General features: G+C 42.1%; 2 protein-coding genes across 4 annotated transcripts; one reads left to right on the forward strand and one right to left on the reverse strand.

Moving 5' to 3' along the window:
• Nucleotides 1-1,387: 1,387 nt before the first annotated feature.
• RB195_006925 (uncharacterized protein) lies at nt 1,388-15,934 on the forward strand (the record flags this gene model as incomplete). Of its 3 annotated transcripts, XM_064180282.1 has the most annotated exons (11): nt 1,388-1,430; nt 5,204-5,301; nt 8,166-8,292; nt 10,490-10,686; nt 10,778-10,888; nt 10,960-11,084; nt 13,275-13,392; nt 13,464-13,541; nt 13,594-13,737; nt 13,960-14,020; nt 15,711-15,934. In XM_064180282.1, the coding sequence occupies 11 exons, from the start codon at nt 1,388-1,390 to the stop codon at nt 15,932-15,934; spliced, it is 1,326 nt and encodes a 441-aa protein (XP_064037164.1). The 3 variants fall into 3 exon arrangements, with proteins under 3 accessions (XP_064037164.1, XP_064037165.1, XP_064037166.1); XM_064180280.1 differs by lacking the exon at nt 15,711-15,934 and having other exon boundaries at nt 13,960-14,121; XM_064180281.1 differs by lacking the exons at nt 1,388-1,430; nt 5,204-5,301; nt 8,166-8,292; ... (5 more) ...; nt 13,594-13,737; nt 13,960-14,020 and adding an exon at nt 15,507-15,618.
• A 4,279-nt stretch (nt 15,935-20,213) lies between these two features.
• RB195_006926 (uncharacterized protein) lies at nt 20,214-20,728 on the reverse strand (the record flags this gene model as incomplete). Its single annotated transcript, XM_064180283.1, has 2 exons — nt 20,214-20,490; nt 20,565-20,728. 2 exons carry the CDS (start codon nt 20,726-20,728, stop codon nt 20,214-20,216), a joined length of 441 nt encoding a protein of 146 aa, XP_064037167.1.
• Between the last annotated feature and the right edge of the window lie 158 nt (nt 20,729-20,886).

Consider the following 20,886-nt stretch of genomic DNA (forward strand, 5'->3'; position numbering starts at 1 on the left):
TCCATTCGTGTTTGGTTCAAAGAAGACGTCACTTTGCCAATCTCAGTTCTCCACAACTCCTTATCTCAGCTGGATAACAAGTAGGTTCTCAAATACTTTCAGAGTGATTATCTAGTATTTCAACAAATAGTGTCGTCAACAGTTCCTTGTATTTGCCCGTTCAAAGATTACAACAAAAGTAGTAAAAAAGAGGTTTTTGGGCGACTGCAAATAATTTGATATTCCTAATCTATAATGATGTCTAACAAAACTTCTAACTTCCTACTATTAATTCATGGATGTCTGGATCAGGAAATCAAGAGTTGCAGCAATTTTGTTCGACATTTCACGCCAAAAAATCACCTAGTAGCAACATCTGTTGGTCATTCTAAATTAAAACAAAAGAAGCAGGATATATAAACTCAAATAAACGATGGATGTGTCGCAAAATAATCAAATGGCTTAGTTTGAACTAGAGAGTCCTTCTAAATAACACAGCGTGTGTTTGAACTATTCGCTAGCAAGTAAAAGGCAGGAAAACTTAGACAGGAACTAAACAGTTCTCATCAAGAAGTACTGAAGAAGTATGATCTATACGCATCAAACAGAAAACCTACCTATAAAAATATTGTCGCACTTCCACCACTTATTTCAGGAAGTTTCACTGCAAAGTTCTTCTTCACTCAAGTTGATCCTGGAAATATGATATCAAATACGAATGAATTTAGATATGATATACACAAGAGAAACTAAATCAGACACACACAATACGTGTAGAAACATGAGAAAAAAGAATGCCTCGATCGAAAAGCTACCAATAAAAGATGCGGAAGCGGCAGTAATATCAGGCAATTTGAGTTGATTTTTACTGTATTGACTCCCTTTTTCACACATGAAACCCCAACCTCACAAACGTTTTTTTCCTGTTCTGATCAGACTTCTCAGCATCAGAGAAAAACGTTCACCTCCGTACGAACTTAAGACCGCGAGAGATCGCAGTGTATCGAGGGTTAAACGCCCGAACAGGGTAATCACTACAGAGCCAGCGCCTATTCAACGTGGTTTGAACATCTGTGCGATTAGAGCACTCTATATATGTGTGTGTCGGCTAATCATCTCTTATCTCTTCTGAAAAGCTCTCAACTCCAAATTTGAGTTAGGATACATCTTAGAGTATTCGAGTTAGTAACGGCTGTAGCAACCATTCTATCATTTGATTGTGAGACCCTTTTTTACCCGCATAGATCTCACTCCTTATTTCGACTCGGATTTTCTCACAATACTTTGTGCTCGGTATTACATTCTTTATTACATTCGCTAGAAAGTATGTCATTTTTGTTAATAGTTGAAATAGGGGCAGTTGCGAATCCGGTGCGCAGCGCGACCTCGTTTTCACTGTTCGTCGAGGATGGCCTTCAAGGCAGTAGTGCTAGTCGGCGGCCCACAGAAAGGTGCGTTATTGTTGAATCGACTTCCTTATGGGTGTATTCCTCGCTGCTGGTGCTCTTCTTTCTCTCTACGCCCTATTCCTCGTCCTTCCTGTTGTTCTGATGGCTGTAGCTGTCCAAAATTGTCCACTTTCTCTATGATAGCAAAATGTGTATGATGCGAGGTGCGTAACCATTTGGAAATGGTCTGTAGTCAACATTTAAATGCAGGAATGGCTGCCTTGCATAATGAGGAAGCAGATATAGAGTGTTATTTTTTTGGCTGGACAAAAACTTTAACAAATAGATGCCGTTGGACAAACTATATTGTTAATTGTCCCACACAAATTCCATAAATGGAGGGAAGTTGTGGTTGACATTCATGTTTCGTTTCAAACCTCTTTTCTTTTCAAGTTAAACGAGTGCCGACTCGAGATACCTGACTTGCGAGTCCCCTTCTGTTGTAGTAGAAGACCGGATATGTTCTTTTCAGCAATTTGCTCGGTAGTAATATCCTCGTAGATGTATAGTCGCGTCAAAACGACGTAAAGCACGGTGCAGCTGCGCAAGCGGCTGCGCTCGAAGCGTCGCGATGAAGATGGGGCTGGAATCCAGTTGGGACCATCGCAAACTGCAGCAAAGAGTGGCGCTAGTCTACTGCAAGGGTCCCAACTCGATACTTAGCTGTAGCGCTCCACCGCACAGCTTCGAGCGCACCCACCGACGACCCTCCTTACGCAACTGCACCGCGCTTCGTGTAGTTTTGACACTATATTGTCGTTCTCTTGAAAGAAATGAGTAGTGAACTAAAAATAGGCCTTTTGCGGAAATAGTGGGCGTGTAACGTGTGGTAACGCGTTGATACGACGCACTCTCGGTGAATGCGTGTCTTGAGCTTCCTTTGTGGTATGTGGTGAACTCCCTAGTGGTCTTTCCTTTTTGTCTTTGTAGGTTCCGTTAATTTTCTACATTTTAGCGCACGAGTATAATTACGTAGTCATAGTGAAGTCATTTCCCATCAGTTTCATCCTTTGTTTAGCTCCTAGGTCACCTCCAAGACTACAGTTTATAGAAATTCAATTTCTGTTCAGTTTTCTGAATAATTGTGCGTCATTGGTGTTTGCTGTAATCGGAGTCATAGTAAAATCCGAGGATTCGTCCTAAAAGAATTCGAATTAGGCGCAGTTGCGCCAAAAATTGGGTAGAAATCCAGTTTCTGCAAAATGACACCTTCGAGGAGATGACTCGGAATCGGAAAAGACCTCTGAAGTCGCGAGAATGGGTCCGCTTCCGCTTAAACGACTGCATCGAGCTTTAGGCCATTTTGACTCGTCTTTATGGGCGCAGTGTTGAGATAAATGTAGTTAGGCCGAGTGAAGAGGGCACTTAACTGCGTCTTTATATCTGGAAGTAAATAAGTAAGTCAGCCAGCGTCCGAGGGTCTAGGCAGGGGTAAAGTGTCGTTGGGGGGCCACTCAGTGGCGCCCTTATTTCCCGAAGCTCTAACTTACTTTTTTCTCTTAGTAACTTAAGTTTACATGTCATAGATCCTCAAAGACTAATGCTTAGGCCTTAGGTCCCCGGTTGATTTATTTACTTCAAGAAATAAGGGCGCCAATGAGTGCCCCCCCCCAACGACACTTTACCCCTAAGCAGTGGGGTTAGAGGATCTGTGACATTTAGGCTAAAGCTACCGAGAGAAAAAAGGAAGAAAGAGCTTCCAGAAATAAGCGCGCAGTTGAGCCCTCCTCCTCCCTTTCCAACTACGCTTTTCTCCGCACTGTTACACGGAAAATAATGAAGACCCAATAAAAGTAAAAAAGAAAGAAGTTTTTGGGAGTGTTGGAATATTTCGTTATGAATATACAGACCTGAACGTCCGGACTTCAGACTTTTTGTAGCGTTCACTTCGCTCGCCTTCACCGATCAATAAGAAATAACACTAGTGCCTTTTTTTGTAAAATTGTAGTTGTTCTTTTCTTCCATCAACGCTTTCTTCAATTTTTTTCTTCCTCAAAAATTCAGGCATGAGAGATTTCATGATTTTCTTCCCAAACTTGTCAGTACTATATTTGGAGAACAATCAAACTTGATTTTACATCTATGTTTTTTTGAACGTCCACAATTTGGAAACATTATTCGAAGTACGAGTTTCCTCCTCTCTCAACTCATTTCATTTCATTAACACAGAGTGATGTGCTAATGAAATGACGTGAATATCATCATTGTATTGATAAAACTACGTCAGACCACGTGAACGTGTATTGGATAGTATTATATCTAAGCAGCCGTTTGTATGTGTGTTTCCACTCTTTGATGAAAGGATGTTAGCAGCATCAGGGAAATATGCTTGAAAATAGATACGCGAATGACTCGTAGAAACCATTCTACCATTGGGGCTCCGCGCACTATTCCGATGCCATGGGAACCATGGGAGCCTCACTTCTCCATTTTATAGCTGTCTGACTCCGGAGCAGAATTCGACGCCGGTGATCTCATATCACCGTATTTTACCGCGTTGGGGCTCCCGCGCACCAAACCGACCCCATTGTACTCGTCTCCCTCTCTTTTTGGAATTTCGTGACTGAGACCCACACAGACGGACATACGTGACAGAATAAGCACGTTATTATATAGCATGATAGTCTGCAAATTTGGAAGTGTGCATTCACATAAAGTTTATTTACCCTCACTAACAAATGACAGAAACTAATTTGGCCTGTCAAAGCCAACATACACATAACTCTGGACAATGGTGGAAACGTAGAGTGCTCGCTTATCAGGTGCATGGCAACGGTTCGGCACTCCATCGGTGCAGAGTTTTGCATCATTATGGAGCATTTTCGTGATTATATACAGTTAGAATAAAGTTTCTGGAGTTATTCAATCCGATTGGGATGCGCCCCCACGTTCACTTCAATTCAGAATTGTTTGGTGTTTACGAACGTGTAACTGGCCTATGCAATGACTTGCGGTGGTTGGCTTATGTGTCAAGTCAGTGCTTTTTTTTAATCCTCCCAGACAAGTCTGGTACCAATTTATCGAGGGAGGGATGAAAGGCTTGGTGAGCACTAGAGCGTATTCGAACCTCCGATCGATCGTGCAGGAAGCGGAACCTCTGACCGCTACGCTACAACAGCTTGAGCTATTATATACCATGATAATACTATACATGTATTACTATGCGGAAAAAATATGGGAGTCCTTAAAAGCAAAAGAAGAGAGGTCCAGCGAGTATTCCGTCTGCATTCTATTGAGAGAACTCAATGCATGCCTTCACCGAGAACGCGTCGATACGTTAAAACGCTTTATGCCGATAATATCAGTGTTGCGTGTTTTATGAAAAAATCAAAATGATCTGAATCTTAGTATTGTTGCATAGGGAGCTACACTTGAAACAGCACGGTAGAGGTAGCGCCTCCGATTGAGTTAGGGGGATTAGGAGTTAGTTCGGACGCCAGCATCATTCAGACTGCAGAAATGATTGGAGCTACCGTGGTCCCAATTTGATTGGAACCACTTGCTCTGTCGCACCGTTCTGAGAGCTTACGCAACAGCAGTGGACCTCAGGTTGTTTTGATTCCGTTGTACCATGTAGCAATACAAACTGGCCGAAGTGAAACGATGACGTAGCTCGTTCATTAAAAAAGCAACAGAATAGCGCATTATATTGTCCACACAGCATAAATATTGGTATGAGTTGTTTTATCGTTCCTACAGTTACTATGGCTCCTTCTTGTGGAAGCATTTAAAATTTAATTTTACAAATTCTTTCATTATTTTTGCTTTGCTTCTAGGAACTCGGTTTCGGCCTCTTTCTCTTCAACTGCCCAAACCTCTTTTCCCCATTGCTGGTGTTCCGCTAGTCGAACATCACATCGATCAACTGTCTCAGGTGAGCTTTTGCTTTTATTCAACTACTTATGAACTTAGCCCCGGTTTTTGCTTACCACTGTACTTTCCATTTTTGAAAAGATTCTTAACGTGTGGCAAAATTCACACATTTATTTGTTTGTTATTTGTTTATGTTTATTGTTATTGTTTATTGTTTATTTGTTTTGTTTCAACGACGTGCCAACAAGCATGTGGTCAAGGCAAACATGAAACAAATACAGTAGAAATAAAATACATGCAAATACATAGTGAAGAGGCAGAAAAATGAGTACAAAGAGGTGGGTTCAGCTTCGTGTATGATTGCGGCCTAGATATTTTAGTACTCAATACTCAGTAAGACTTAGGAAGGGAAGCTAGGTATCTAAGAGCTATGAAGTTTTCAAATTATAAGCAAGCTTTAGATCTTAGTGGTTTCATATCACATCAGCCAGCAAAAAGTCTTCTTCCATAGAAGTCACAGGTGCATCACCTGCACTTCAGCAAATGGGTGTACTGGCTCAAACAAAAGGTGTTGCCGACGTGCGGTTGTCAACGGAATCCAACGTACTGGTCGTCGGGCAAAGAGAGCACACCCATGAATTCGCCGTGCCATCTTAGAGCATGATATTGTACGCCTTGCGGTCCTGTAAAGAAAGGATAAAGGATAAAGTAACTGGTGTATCAATCAACTTGGAATGCGGCAGCGCGTTTTACTGCAATTGATTGAGATTTTGGGACATGCGCGTTGTGGAAAAGCGTGTTGGCCAATGACTTGCGGGGCCAGACGATAATCAAGTCAGTATTTTTATCCTCCCAGACAGGTCTGGTACCAATTTATCGACCGCAGAGAGATGAAAGCCTCGGTTTGCATCAGGGCGGTTTCGAAACATCGACTTTGTGGCTACAGCGGACCTCTAACCGACTGCGCCACACCGTCCTTTCTGTTAAATGTCGTTGTCGTCGTTAAATGTAAATGCCGATTGATGAGGATTCCTTCTTGCCTGTGGGACAATGTAGGGCTCATCTGCTACCTTGATCGTGATTGAACACCTCGCCGAATGTTCACAGTGCACCGTAGTTGCTCTCCGATTGACGCACACTGTCTTTTCCCGTTCCTTCAACTGCTTCGTGTTCCGGGTCCAGCCAAATTTGGCGTTATAGTCACGCTGACTCTATTTGACGCTTCACCCCATGTGAAGTCCAGCTTTCTGTGCAGCACTGGGAGAACTCTGGCGGCATACTCCCGTACTTTCATTTATTTCCAATGGGTTGTTAATATGTTGCGTTACTTTACCTATCTCGTCCTCTTTTCATATTCGCGAAAGTCCTTGTGACACTTAGAATTGGTCTCATGCATTCGAATCAAGCCTCAAAATTCTTCCTTCTTCAAGGAGTTTCTCTCCTCTCCATTTTCCTATCTTCTATTACACTTCCTGATTTGGTTGGTTAAAGTACTTGACAAGAACTTGTGAACTTTGGTTGCGGATCACTTCCTCCAGCATCTTTTATGACTGCGTCTAACTCAGTTTCTTCACCTACTGATGTCGATGAGTAGCAGCTGACAATGCTTATGGATTTTTGGCTCATAGAATGTAGGCGAAGAATGGCAGGCGGGATATGGTCTCGTGAGAATCGGGGAGATGAAAGACGTAAAGGAGCACAACAAAGCAAAAGTCCCCAACGTCCATGACCAAACCTTTCCTCCGCGAATGATGAGTGCCATCATTCAACATTTCATATCACTTCACTTCTTCTTCCCTTGGTCTCCAAAGCAATCATGCGGGAGCTGGTTGGCTCTGCATTTTCGAGATGGGCATGTATGTCAGCGTCTGATAATACCCTTCTCGCGTTGTCAGTGCCAAGTTTGATGCAGTGTCTGTAACGACTCCTGTTTATATCGACTTGGTGAAACAGACAAATTAGGTATGATCGGTAAGATCTTTCGTAGCCGATTAATGAGCACATAAACCCAGAGCCAATATTTTAACAGGAACAGCACTGCAATTCCCTATCTTGTGCGTGACTGAGTTAACGTTTACTATCTATATTGTAAGATGAGAAACTAGATAGTTTATGGCGAAGCTTACGTTAAAAAAAACGTTTGAAAAGCCCAACTTTTCAAGCTATGTTGATTCAAATTTTAATGTTTAGCAATCACGCATCGCTTTCGGATTCTAGCAGTTATGCTAAAATGTGATTCCTTGGTCCAAATTTTTCCAAAAGAGAGGATTTTATAACTGCTCCTGAAAAATGAATAACTCTGCACTGTTTTGTTTCAATATTTGCGCAAATTTAACATTATTTAATGGGCAAAAATGCCAAAATGCTTGAGTGAATATGTTTATTTTTTAAGAGCATTGATAAATTCCTGAGAAGAGAACTTTGTCAATTTTTTTTTCTGGGCGTATTTCATAGAAGACTTCCGCTACAACAAGGTTAGATCACAACTTTTACAAGCTACTTGTTTCTTTTCCTTGGAATTTAGATATGACACAGATGAGAAATTGCGTTTTGTAGGAATTTGGTTTTTGTTAAAGAAAATCCTCACCTGCAACACACTCAGGGTCGATTTGGTTAACATCAGTTATAACCCGACTTGTTACATGTTGCTCGTGATCTAAGGCTTCTTCTTTCCGCTCTCCCTCAATTTATGCATCTCAAAGATGTTGCACCCCATTTAGAGGGCATCCATTACTCCATCCATCCAAAGTGTAGCATTAAAAGCCATTGACCCATCCGGAGTGTAGCCCGAAGCATTGTGACACTGAGTTGATGAATTACAGTTGAAATAGTATGGGCGTTGTGCATGTGGATCAGTGTCGACTACACTTTTTCTTTGTTAATAAATGCAAATATTCCTTTCTTTTCCTATTCTTTTTTTTTTAGCTTCCTGGACTGTCAGAGATTGTTCTCATTGGTTCGTACTCGTCCGGCCTTTTTACCGATTTCATTGGCAGATGTCAACAGACTTATCGTATATCTATAAAATATGCTCAGGAACAACAACCTATGGGTAAGTGAAAGTTACTGTCCCTAAACTTTGTCTATCGAAACAAGAGCTGTGTATTGGCAAGAAATTCGAAGCTGACGTTCTACTCGTTAGTGAAGTCGTAGACGGTTGCGGTATCATCTTTAAAGGCAGCATATCAAGAAATGACTTCGAATTCTCTCTAGGACAATACAGAGCTCGAGTTCTAGATTACGAATTTGTACGCGTCTACGTCCAATTCCCTAACCTTCCTGTAAAACGGCGTCAGAAACGGCCTTAGTTTCTGCGAGGTACGATATAACGTGCCGCCGCTGTACATGCTTTGCACGAGCGAGCGATCTGCAACTAGTGGAGTCTTCTCAGCAGCCTATTCAAGTAAAACCAATAAATAAGTTGTTGAGGGAACTGGCGCATGTACTAAGGTGAGGCGTTACAAAGCGCTGAAATCTTTTCCTCCTTTTGGGATTCGCGAGATGAGGAAGATCATTCGTTCAATTAACGAAAGGATACCCGACTCGTGGAGACACGCTATCGTAATTCCTATCCACAAGAAGCGATTCGTCACGGAACACAGCAGTTACCCAGGAATAACATTGCTGCGTGTAATGTATAATTTTTTGGAGCGAATCATCCTGGATCGACTAATCCGACATCGGAGATAAACCACAAAAACCGAAGAAAAAAGTCTATCGACGATTGATCAGGTTTTTATTCTGAGGCGAATGATTGAAGTTTTGCAGCTGTATTCGAAGCCTCTACAGTTAGCTTTTTTGGATCTTGAAGCTGCTTTTGACTCTCTTCATCGAGGCCGTCTTCTCAACGCTCTTCGCGATGATGTAGTTTCAGGAAAAATCGCACGCCTAATAAACGACATGGATAGAAGCACAACTGCTGCGGTTCGAAAACCAAGTGGATGTACTGCACCGTTCGAAGTGGAAACTGGAGTAAGACAAGGGGACGTAGAGGGGCAATTTCTGTTAAACATTGCCGTCGATGACATAATGCGAAGAACACTTGAGCAATGACTTGCCGATGACATTTTAGCACCGTCTGCACGTCTCTTGATGGATCTCGAATACGTCGACGATGTAATAATATTCGCTTCAAACAGCGCGAAGTTACAAAATGTTGTTAATCTTGTATCGAAATTAGTGCTGTTTACGGACTGCTACTCCGCCCAGAAAAATGCAAGAAGATCTGCGTCTCCTCAACGGAAATGAGCATGAACGGGCAACATATTGAACTCTTGGATGAGTTCTGATTTTTAGGTTGTATGCTGAAAAACGATGGCACTTACGAGAGAGATAGTCAGCAAAGATACGCCAAAGCCAATTCGGCCTTCAACTCATTGACTAAGCGCCTGTGGTCGATCTCCATCGCTGAGGAAGTCAAGCTGCGTATCTACCTATCCGCAATTCGCTTTGTCATGATGTACGGATCGAAGACTTGGGTAGCGCCGTCGACGGTGATGGAAATGCTAGACTGCATGGAGAGAAAGCTGTTTAGATGACTGCTACACTACTTTTGGCCGATGGTGTGCCAGAACGAAGAACTTTACTTAGAAAGTGGATATAGTGAGCCGATGAATGCCACGTGGAAAACAGAAACATCTTGTCAGGTCTTCTGAAGTAGCCACAGAAAACCGTCTTCGCTTCTTTGGTCACACTATAAGAAGATCATCTGATCGTCTTGTCCGAGTTGTCCTGAGGACGCTTTCAGACTCACTGAAAAAGGCTTCCTAGTCGGAGTAGTAGTAAGTTCTGGACGGAGGTGATCTGATGTGAAAACTTATCTTTTATCGGGGTGACGATTACGTTCACGTCATTTCATTATGGCATATCATCCTATGTCAATTGTTGAAGAAAAGAGCGAAAAAATATGATGTTTTGAGTAATGTTTCCGAATTGTTGCGGTACAGAAGAAATATAGGTGTAAGATCAAGTTTGAGTATTCTTCAAATGAAGTACTGATCTCTTTAGAAAGAAAACTTTTATCTTCCATCAAAACTTGAATCTCTCTTTAAAAAGAAAGAAAAAAGCATTAGGGAAAATAAAAATTTAACTCTGTAATAAAAATTTACAGAAATCACCACTACCTTTAGTCTTTAATCGTCTGCGAAGGCGGGCGAAGAGAGATGCACAAGAAGTTTGACGTTCAGACTAGTATATATATATATATATATATATATATATATATATATATATATATATATTCCGTTCAGGTACCGCCGGTGGTTTGGTAGCTCAAAGGGATTTTATTTTGGGAGATGCTCCAGAAGCATTATTTGTCATCAATGGCGATGTTTGTGGTGATTTACCTGTTGATGAAATGGTTAAACGTATCGCATCTTTGCCTGAAGATAGCTGTTTGTTGCTCACCACTGAAGCGACTCGAGAGCAGAGCGGAAATTTCGGAAATGTATGTTTGAGTATGCAATACACATTCCCACCTTCTCAATTGTTGTTTTTCTGGCTTCTCTTGTTGATTCTTATGATCTTCTGCCATTTAGGTCGTTATAGACAACAGTGGTCGCATTGTGCACTATGTCGACAAACCAACAACGTTTGTTTCTACACATATCTCTTGTGGTGTCTACTTGATGAAGACGAGTGTTGTCCTGGTGAGTACATTTGTTCTAAAGATTCACAACGTTATCTCCTGTTAGCCTGGCACTTCGTGAATTTGTTCTAGGGATTGAAAGTAGATCCATCCACAAATTTATGGTTCGAGACTGACGTTTTCCCGAAGATGGCGTCTAATGGCAAACTGTTTGCACTGCATACCACTCGTTGGTGGAGCCAGACGAAAACAGCAGCGTGAGGGCTATTCTGTTAATCAAATAAAGTGCATTGAGACACATACTCCTTGCATGCAAAGCCGTAATAGTCAACCTTCAGAGCAGCTACTCTAAATAATACATAAAACAACGTAGGTTTCTCAATGGCAGCGGATCTGCCATAAAACTTGTAGTTTCTCTGCTTTGCGCATACTCCTGTCTTTACTCTCATCGCAGTGGAACACTTATCAGTACTCTCTCCCCAAAAGGGGGCGTGTAAAGAGGGTTTCGGCAGATATTCAAACATGCCCTGCTTACTTACCGCTAATAGTGCGCTCCATCACAGGCTAGAATATAATTCACTATCTACTAAATTGTTTTGGAGAATCAGACATCCACTGCAATTTTGTGATGTGACGTGAACTTGTAATCGTACCAGAAGCAAGAGAAATCCTCACGTGAAATATGAGAGAAAGATCTATCTTATAGCTTCAAATTACATATAGAAAGATTTTCGTTGAAAACAGGGAACATTCCAGTTCTTGAAAGTAACGGGAATGGGGATTATCGTTATTCTGTATGTTTCAAGTTTTTTTTGTAACCTAATTTATTTCCGGACAGCAAGACCTCTGAACTCTTGGAAGAAAAAAAGTTCATTTGATAAGGTTTCTTCCTGAGGGTAATATTTGTATTTTAAAAAAATCGCTCCTGTCTCTCATTTGAACACCGCACAAAATGGCATGTACTTTTAACTACAATGTTCCTTTACTTATTGTGTAGTTTCGACAATTCACATAATTCTTTTTTTTTTACATATTTCCTCAAAATTGTGTAAGTCAGAAGAGCATCTATGACAGTTGTCTGCGTCTCTATGAACGACTGGAGCGTGACAGCATCGAAGTATGTTACACCCTGATATATCCACTGGACACGTAATGTCTCGGAGGCATCTACGGACAATCAGCCAGGACCTCCTTTACCCGTTTCCTCGCCAAAGAACTTCGGTGGGACTACGATGGCGACCTCGAGCATGCTTTATGCGACGAGAGCTCTCCACTTAGCGTTCTGAGTAGTCTATATGAATTCGAATCCCCGGTTTCTTGCAGTTTCTACTTCCTGCAGTTGATACTGTTTTCATATTCATAGATCCTTGACAGTCACGACTGCGAAGCCCCGTTTCTCCGACATCTTTGTAGATATTTAAAATCCTTTAGAATTCTTTTAGCAATGCATCTCGAAGTGAAGCCAAAGTGAGTATTCAGTGATCAAAATGCAAGCATTCGTTCTGCAGTGACATTTCATATCTTAGCGATTCCCAGTTGCTACTTTCTTGGTTTCCTCTTATAATTTGCACTACCATAATCTGTGATACACTTTCAAGTTTCTGAAACTTCCTCAGTTATTTGCTTGGAGTTCTGACAATCAGCACTTGGATTCTCTATATTGTTCCTCTAAGTTTTATTGGGTTAACATGAGTATTCCACACAGTTTCATTTCGTTGATGCTACGGGTATAAAGAGTTGCTTCGTCCGATAAATTGAGATCTCTGGTCCTTAAAATTATAAGAGGGAGTTTACTCTTATGCAAATCCAGGAAGCGTAGAAAAGCAATAGAGGCATCAATTCACCGAAAGAGGCATCACTTTGCATCTATGAGAGCCGCATAATGGGAAAGGGTAAGACAAATTAGTTAAATAAGTTATCAAAAAATCAACTTTTTACTTTCGTAAAGATGGAATCAATAGAATCCACTTTATGCCGTTTCGTTCCGTCAATTCGTTAGGTATGAAAGGTTGACGCGTTGTTAAGGCTAAGAAGTATGGAACTCTTGAACCCTCGAATTCCTGAATTTAGGATGTTTCATTGTGATACTTGCAAACTATAGCAGGGTCAAAATGACATGAAGGACGGTGCAGTTACGTATGCGATTGCGCTCGAAGCGGTGCGATGGAGCGTTGCGGTTAGGATTGAGTGAGCACCCCTTATACCCCAGTTCATTGCTGGAATTCGCGATGGTCCCACCTCGATTCCAACTGCTGTCTCAACCGCGCCGCTTCGAGCGCAATCGCTTAGGCAGCAGCTCATTGCTTCATGTCGTTTTGACCCGACTATACGTGCCTCTCCCTATCTACTACTGGAGAGAACCCAACGTTAAATCTCAAACGTTTTCTTTAAGCACATTTCCTCAAGTTCTGTATCATTATGGAATTTTGTGATTCTATTTTTTCCAGAGCTGTTCTTTATGCTAATCGACATTACTTGCGCCTGTTCAAGAAACGGTATGCAGCTCGTCTGTGTAGAGATCGTGCGCAGATAGTTGGCGATGTTTTTATCGATCCCAGCGCTGAGGTTCCTTTTCCTCATCTATCTCGTCATTAGCTATTTCTTTTGAACATGTCTGCAAACTTTTAGTTGTTTAGGTGGACAAGTCAGCTAAAATAGGACCGAATGTCAGTATAGGACCAAATGCAAAGATAGGAAAAGGAGTCAGAGTCAAGGTTATCTCTTCATATATTGATTTTGTCCCTTTTTGATTGTGCTTTTTTACAGGAGTCTATCATTCTTGCGGATGCTGTTGTTAATGAACACGCTTGCGTTTTGCATTCGGTTATCGGCTGGCGCTCCGTAATAGGAGCATGGTCCCGTGTTGAAGGAATTCCTCTGGCTCCGAACCCGAACCTTCCCTTCGCTAAGGTTGAAACTTGTCGCTGTTTGAGTAGAATTTTTAGTGTATTTGCTTCATTACTGATCGACGGTCTATGGAGGTGGGGTACTTGAGATTAGTCTAGTTTTTATTCATACGACTACTTTAAATATTTTCTAGTGGTTGCATCGATTTATTATTGTATTTTCTTCAAGGATTTGACGATTCCAATTGATCCGACGATTTGATACTTAATGATGATTTTCTTTCAGCTTGAAAACAAACCTCTTTTCTTGTCGGATGGTCGCCTCAACCCATCGCTAACCATCTTAGGTTCAGATGTTTCTATCGCTCCCGAGACTATTGTATTGAATTGTGTTGTTCTGCCCTATAAGGAGCTTTCATGTAGTTATAAAAACCAGATAATATTGTAGTTGCTTCTTTTGCAACATTAATGGTAGTAATTTAATTTCCCCCATGTATTTTTTTTTAAATTCTTACCAGTCAATGTCTATCTGTGCTTCCTGTGATAATTTAACGTTTGAATTGGGTGGATGGGATTCTGTTATTTCGTTTCTCCTTCTTTCTCTTTTTCTCTTCCTTCATATCATATGTCCATATAGTTTATCGTGGAATAGTTCATTAATGTGATAGAATTATAATTTTTTAGTGTGAGCAGCAACATAAAGACTGATGTGCTTGTGTTCGATTTTTTTGTTGGATATTTCAGAACTGATTAGTATTGCATTTGGCGGCAGCAGCGTCTGCCAACGGGTGCGTGTAAAGAGGGTCCCGGCGGAATTTCTACCATGCCCCGGTCATAGCTCTTCAGAGCAATTAGCGATGCTGCGTATCTTAAAGAGATTCACTTTTGTTGGCACCTAAATAGCTGACTCTGGTTACCTACCGCTAATCGTGCGCTGCATCATAGGCTAGGATATAATTTACTATCTACTAAATTGTTTTGGAGAATCAGACACATCCACTGCAATTTTGTGATGTGAGGTGAACTTGTAATCGTACCAGAAGCAAAAGAAATCCTCACGTGAAATATGAAATAAGGATGTATTTAATGGCTTCAAATTACGTATATAAAATTTTTCGTTAAATGGGAACATTCCAGCTTTCAAAGTTAACGGTAATGAGAATTATCTTATCCTGTATCTCCCAAGGTTTTTTTTGTAGCCTAATTTATTGCGGGACAGAGGGGTCTTCTGTATCTCTGACTTTTTGGAACTTACAGGAAGAAAGAGAGTTCAAATTTGATTATCATCGACCCCGATGATAGATAGGGGGCGTGGTATAAAGTACCGTTCTCTGTTATGTTCTATAGATAGGGGGCGTGGTATAAAGTACCGTTCTCTGTTATGTTCTATCACATTACTACTTGTACCGTCCAAGAGTGCGGCAGACAACGCTCTGCCCATTCTTTCATCCAATCCTATTGCTGGCAAGTGTTCTGCGCTCCTGTATTCACATAATAAAGACATTTCACTGAACCATCGCTTTTTGGTGTGTTCAATTAGGGTGATAAAATCCCTAAGTCTCTAGTCACCACTCAAACATACAGGAAGAAAGAGAGTTCAAATTTGATAAGATTTCTAGACTTTTTGAAGGCAATATAAAGAGAAACTCACTCCCTTTCTTCATTAGAACACCATACAAAATCCCATGTACTTCTATCTAACTCTATTATTCTTTGACTTGTTCGGTAATTCCGACAACTCACACCACTCTTCCTTGAGTATTTCCTAGCAACTGTGCAGTTCTTTGCGTCTTTGTGCCTAGAAGAATATCTAAGACGGTTGTCTGCGTCTTCATGAACGACTGTAACCTGATCACGCAGAGTGGTCATGAACGCAGCTCGATAATTGAAGAGTCTTGTCCTTCGGACGGGAGAACTTCTGGAACGACATGTCCGTCTTCACTCAGTAAGTGGACATGGCTCTCGAAGAGATCAGAGTAGAAGTCGTTGATGATTTTCTCCATTTCCCTTCTCGACGCAATCTATGTTACATTTTAGTCCACGAGAGCAGTCATCTTTGCGATTTGCGATGTCTCGACGAGTATAGCAAATTCTCCTCTCCTCCGCAACTTCAGCCAACATTTCTCTTCAAGTCCTCTTTCATCGCCTCTCTGCAACACCTCGAGAGCTCGGACGTCGGAGTTCATGGTTGTCTCCAGCTTGTGCAGCTCAACGCCAACGTTCTAACTCTAGAGTTTCCGGAGATAGGCGTTCCTTGGTAGTTTTGAAACTCTTCGCTTTCCTCGAGCAGTCGTGAAGATGTTCTACAAGCCGTTCATATTGTCATATTGTTATACTGATGTTGTCTATGACGGTATCTTCCCGGAAACCAGCTAGCGTGGCGAAGAGATCTCAATTATTTGTAGTTTTACAACTTGGCTTTCCGAAATTGGCGACTTTCTCTTCTTGCCATATGAAGGAAAATCTTCTCCGGAGGAGATGGACCGATCTCATATAGCACGCTGGAACAACAGCGACATCCGTCATCTCTTAAGGTCCCGATGTGAAGTTCCTCAGGTTTTCTTTAGGGGCCAATTTTGGAGTTGAGATCACCAACAGTGACCATGTAGAAGGTCCAGCTTTCTGTGTAAAACTTCTCCAGGTCCTACAGAAACTTAGACTCATTCTTCTTCGGTGGTTGGGAAGTAAGCGACGAAGGTAATGAAAACTGGCGTTGAACCACACATTTTAATCCGCGGATGTGCGATTTGGGTCGTAAGTTGTCCAAAAGTGTTGATGTTTCCCAAACTTGTGTTGACGAGGACACCAACTCCATCAACTCTTGCTCCGTCATATGTTCCTAAGAGCAGTTCTTCTCCGGTTTCATACACGGTGTTTCGTCTCGTGTCGGTCAGTCCGATGACGTCGTACTTAACTTCCTGTCTTACATTACCAGATCTTCAATGGCTGCTTCCGATGCAAGCGTGCATACGTTATAAGTACAGACCATCCTAACCCTCTTCTGTTTCGGTAGCCTAAATGACTTGTCCTAAATGAATGTCTCCTGACTCCAGAAGAAAGCCTGGTAGGAAAAAAAGACAAAAAGGACCCTGTCCTTTTTGTCTTTTTTTCCTACCAGGCTTTCTTCTGGAGTCAGGAGACTCTTTCTTTTTGCTGTGTCTTGCTTTTTTTTAATTTCAAATAATCATCTGTGTGTGTCACGAAAATGCTCCATAATCATGCAAAATTCTGCACCGGTGGGGTGCCGCACTGTCGCTATGCACCTGATAGGCGAGCACTCTACGTTACCACCATTGTCCAGAGATGTGTTGGCTGTTGGCTTTGATAGGCCAAGTTAGTTCCTATCATATGTTAGTGAGGGCAAATGAACTTTTATGTGAATGTGCAGTTCCAAATTTGCAAACTATCATGCTATATAATGCTAATATAAAGGGCTTAATCTAGTCCTATTCTATCAAGGGTGTGCGTCTGTGTGTCTCAGTCGCGAAATTCCAAGAGAGGGGGACGAGTACCATGGCGTCGGTTTGGTGCGCTGGAGCCCCAATGCGGTAAAATTGGGCGAAACAGGTCCTGCGGCGTCGAGTTCGCACCCCGGAACCAGAAAACCACGGAGTGAGGTGAGACGGGTCCTATGACATAGGAATGGTGCGTGGGAGCCCCAATGGTAGAATGGTTTCTACGACTCATTCGCGTATCTATTTCCAAGCATATTTCCCTGATGCTGCTAACATCCTTTCTTCAAAAAGTGGAAACACATACAAACGGCTGCTTAGATACAATACAAGCCAACACACGTTCACGTGGTCTGACGTAGAGTTTTATCTTCATCACTACGATGATGATATTCACCTCATTTCATGTTAGCACATCATCCTGTGCTAATTTTTGAGAGCGGGGGAAACTCATACTTCGAATAATGTTTCCAAACTGTGGAGGTTTGAGAGAAACATAGATGTGAAATCAAGTTTAATTGTTTTCCAAATATAGTACTGACACGTTTAGGAAGAAAATCATGAAATCTCTCATCTATGTCTAAATTTTTGAGGAAAAAAAAATTGAAGAAAGGGTTGATAGAAAACAATTGTAATTTTGCAAAAAAAAAGTCACTACTGTTATTTCTTATTGATCGGTGTAGGCGAGCGAAGTGAACATTACAAAAAGTCTGAAGTCCTTTAGCGGGACGTTCAGACGGGTAATATATAAACAAATAAATAATAGTTTTAACTTTTAATTTTTTTTAGGGCAGGTTCCCTGCCTTTGGTCCCACGAGTTTTGGGTTGCGTCCTTCTGACCAATAACACAAATGGAGACACACCATGTAGCCTCGCGACTAAAGCGTAGACCTGTCTATCTACTCTTAGCGAATCTGTCTACTTTTATTCCAATTTCTTTATCCATGAGTTCTCGTTCCTACTTGCAGTTGACCCTTTCCTTGGAACCTATGAGCGAAATGTAATTACGTCTTCGTTGATGAGTGAATAAGGAGGTAAAGGAGAAGGATAGAGCTGAAGAGTAGTTGGCAGCGGGGTACGGCAAAGAGGGTCCCGACGGATTCCACGCGAATGCCTCCGAGACATAACGTGCCCAGTGGATATGCCGGCGGATACGCGAACAAACCTCGACGAGAGTACCTTACTCTACCATACCTTGCTCTGAAGAGCTATGAGCGGGGCATGGTAGAAATTCCGCCGGGACCCTCTTTACACGCACCCGCTGGCGAGCTCTCCTAAAAAAAAAAAATTTTAAAATACAAAAAAAAAAAAAAAAAAAATTTTTAAATTTACGAACTATTCCACGATAAACTATATGGACATATGATATGAAGGAAGAGACAAAAAGAGAAAGAAGAAGAAACAAAATAATAGAATCTCATTCACCTAATTCAAACGTTAAATTATCACAAGAAGCACAGATGGACATTGACTGGTAAGAACTAAAAAAATAAATACATAGGGGAAATTAAAATACTACCATCAATGTTGCAAAAGGAGCAACTACAATATTGAGACTCAAACCGAAACATGGTGACCACCGCCACACGGCCACGGCATAGCCCTTTTCTTTTCCACCACCAAGCAACGACGAGACGCACTACGAATCCTTCAGTCACCTTCAACTTTTTACGGCAGCTCACAAAGCAATGTAGCCAGATCGTACTCGCTGTCTTCACTCGTCCTTCTTTACTATTTCGCAACCAGAAGGGTCCCGCAACTGAATTCAACAGTACGTAATACAAGAACATGTCCGGCATAATCCGCAGGCATATCGGCATGGCTAAACGACAGCTACGAAAAGCACTTGAAGAAGCAGAAAATTAAGCACTTCACAAATGATGATCCGCGTGATTGCAACTGCCGCTCCACCAGCAAGAGAGCATTTGCCGCCTTTCACTTCTTTACCGCCCTGGATCACCTCGACCCCGATCAATACTGCCGTCGAACCATGCCCATGATGTTCGCGCCCCGAAGCAGCGGTGGGAGTTGTGAATTCGGGAGGTGAAGAAGTGAAGAGCGAATTAACGCAGCAAGTTCTAATATGATGAATGACGAAGCTGATTCATTTGTATCACCTGTGCTCCTGTGTTCATCGATTTGCTCCATCGGGCACCAGCAATACTTCCGTTTGTCCCAAAGAGCGTCATATTTTTTCCTTGATGGACTTCATTAAGACGTTTCACCATCGTGTCTGCCGTCTTCTTGCGGTGCGTTTGATGTCTCGTGGTATTCAGTCGCTTGTCGTGTCGTCACGTGTCCGGCCTACCTAATTTTGCTTTTCTTGGCATATACGGCAGCGTCTCTGATCTTCGATCGGTGACGTAGGGATCAACTTCGAATCCCTTCTTTCACTTGCGTAAAGCGACATGCTCCTAGCATCACTCTTTCAATTTCGCGCTCTATGACGGTGATGGCATTTTCCTCCTGCTTGGGAAATGTCCACGTTTCTGAAGCATAGGTGAAAGCAGGAAGAGCGGTGGTGTTCAATAGATGAGCACTGAGTCGGATGTTCTCAGTCCTCTTCACTACATATTATTCACTTCACTTGATTATTATATGCTCTCTAAGCCTCGTTTCCTCCTGCTCAGTGGTCAGCACGTTCATCATGTTGATTTCCCGACCTATATATACATAGCTGAAGCATTCGGATATATTCGCTTCGTTGAGCGTGAAAGGGGCATCAGAAACTCATATGTACCTCATGGACATCGTCTTGTCCAGGTTCAGCTGAAGGTTTTCTTACACGTTTCACTAAACTCTGCCAGGATCCATTCCTTCTGATTGGTGCTTGATGTCAGCTGAACGATGTCATCAGCGAAAATAAGATAGTGTAAATGCCGACCGTCAACTTTCACTCGTATGTTATCTCATTCCAATCCTCTCTTCATGTCCTCGAGAGTGCCACTTAATATTTCGGGTGAAATTGTGTCATCCTGACGAACATCTCTGTTTACGTCGATTATGGCATCATTGTAAAGTGGGGAAATTTGGTACTGAAGTTGCGACACAACTCATGAAGCATCTTTACGTATGGAGTGGGGACGCCTTAGTTGTCCAAGACCTCCATGACCGGAGCTTCGCCAGTGTTGATGAGGACTGGCGGTGCGTTTTTCAGATGTTCAGACTTGATTCTCTTAGGACCGGGTAAAGTGAGGTTCTTCACCGACATGATGGCATGTCGAACTTTGGAAGGGAAGACGTTTGGAATGAAATGTTCATGGGTCCATGAATCCAGATAGTGAGGAGCCAAGCGGAGGTGGCTGTCGAAGAGATCTGAGTAGAAGTCCTGGATGACTTTCTCCGTCCCCCTCCACTTCTCGAAACTATAGTCGTTCCGAGTTAAGGAAAGCAGAAATTTTTGATTTATGATTCGCGAAGTTCCAAGGAGAGCTCGGACGTGAGTTCATGGTTGTCTGCAGCTTGTGCAGCTCCACGCTGACGTACTAGCTCTAGAGTTTCCGGAGACAGGCGTCTCTTGGTGGTTTTGAAACTCTTTGCTTTCCTCGAGCAGTCGTGAAGATGTTCTACAATCCGCTCATATTCATCTTTGATGTTGTACATGACGGTCTTCCCCAACGACAGCTAGCGTAGCGAAGAGAGTCCAATTAATGATAGCTCTGGGATTTAGCTCTCCGAACTTTCGATTTTTTTTGTTCCCTACCTGTGAAGAAAAATCTTCCTCGAAGAAGGCGATGGTCCGATCCCGTGTAAAACTTTGG

This window comes from Necator americanus, chromosome I (genome assembly GCF_031761385.1).
Source record: "Necator americanus strain Aroian chromosome I, whole genome shotgun sequence".
NCBI classification, from domain to species: domain Eukaryota; kingdom Metazoa; phylum Nematoda; class Chromadorea; order Rhabditida; family Ancylostomatidae; genus Necator; species Necator americanus.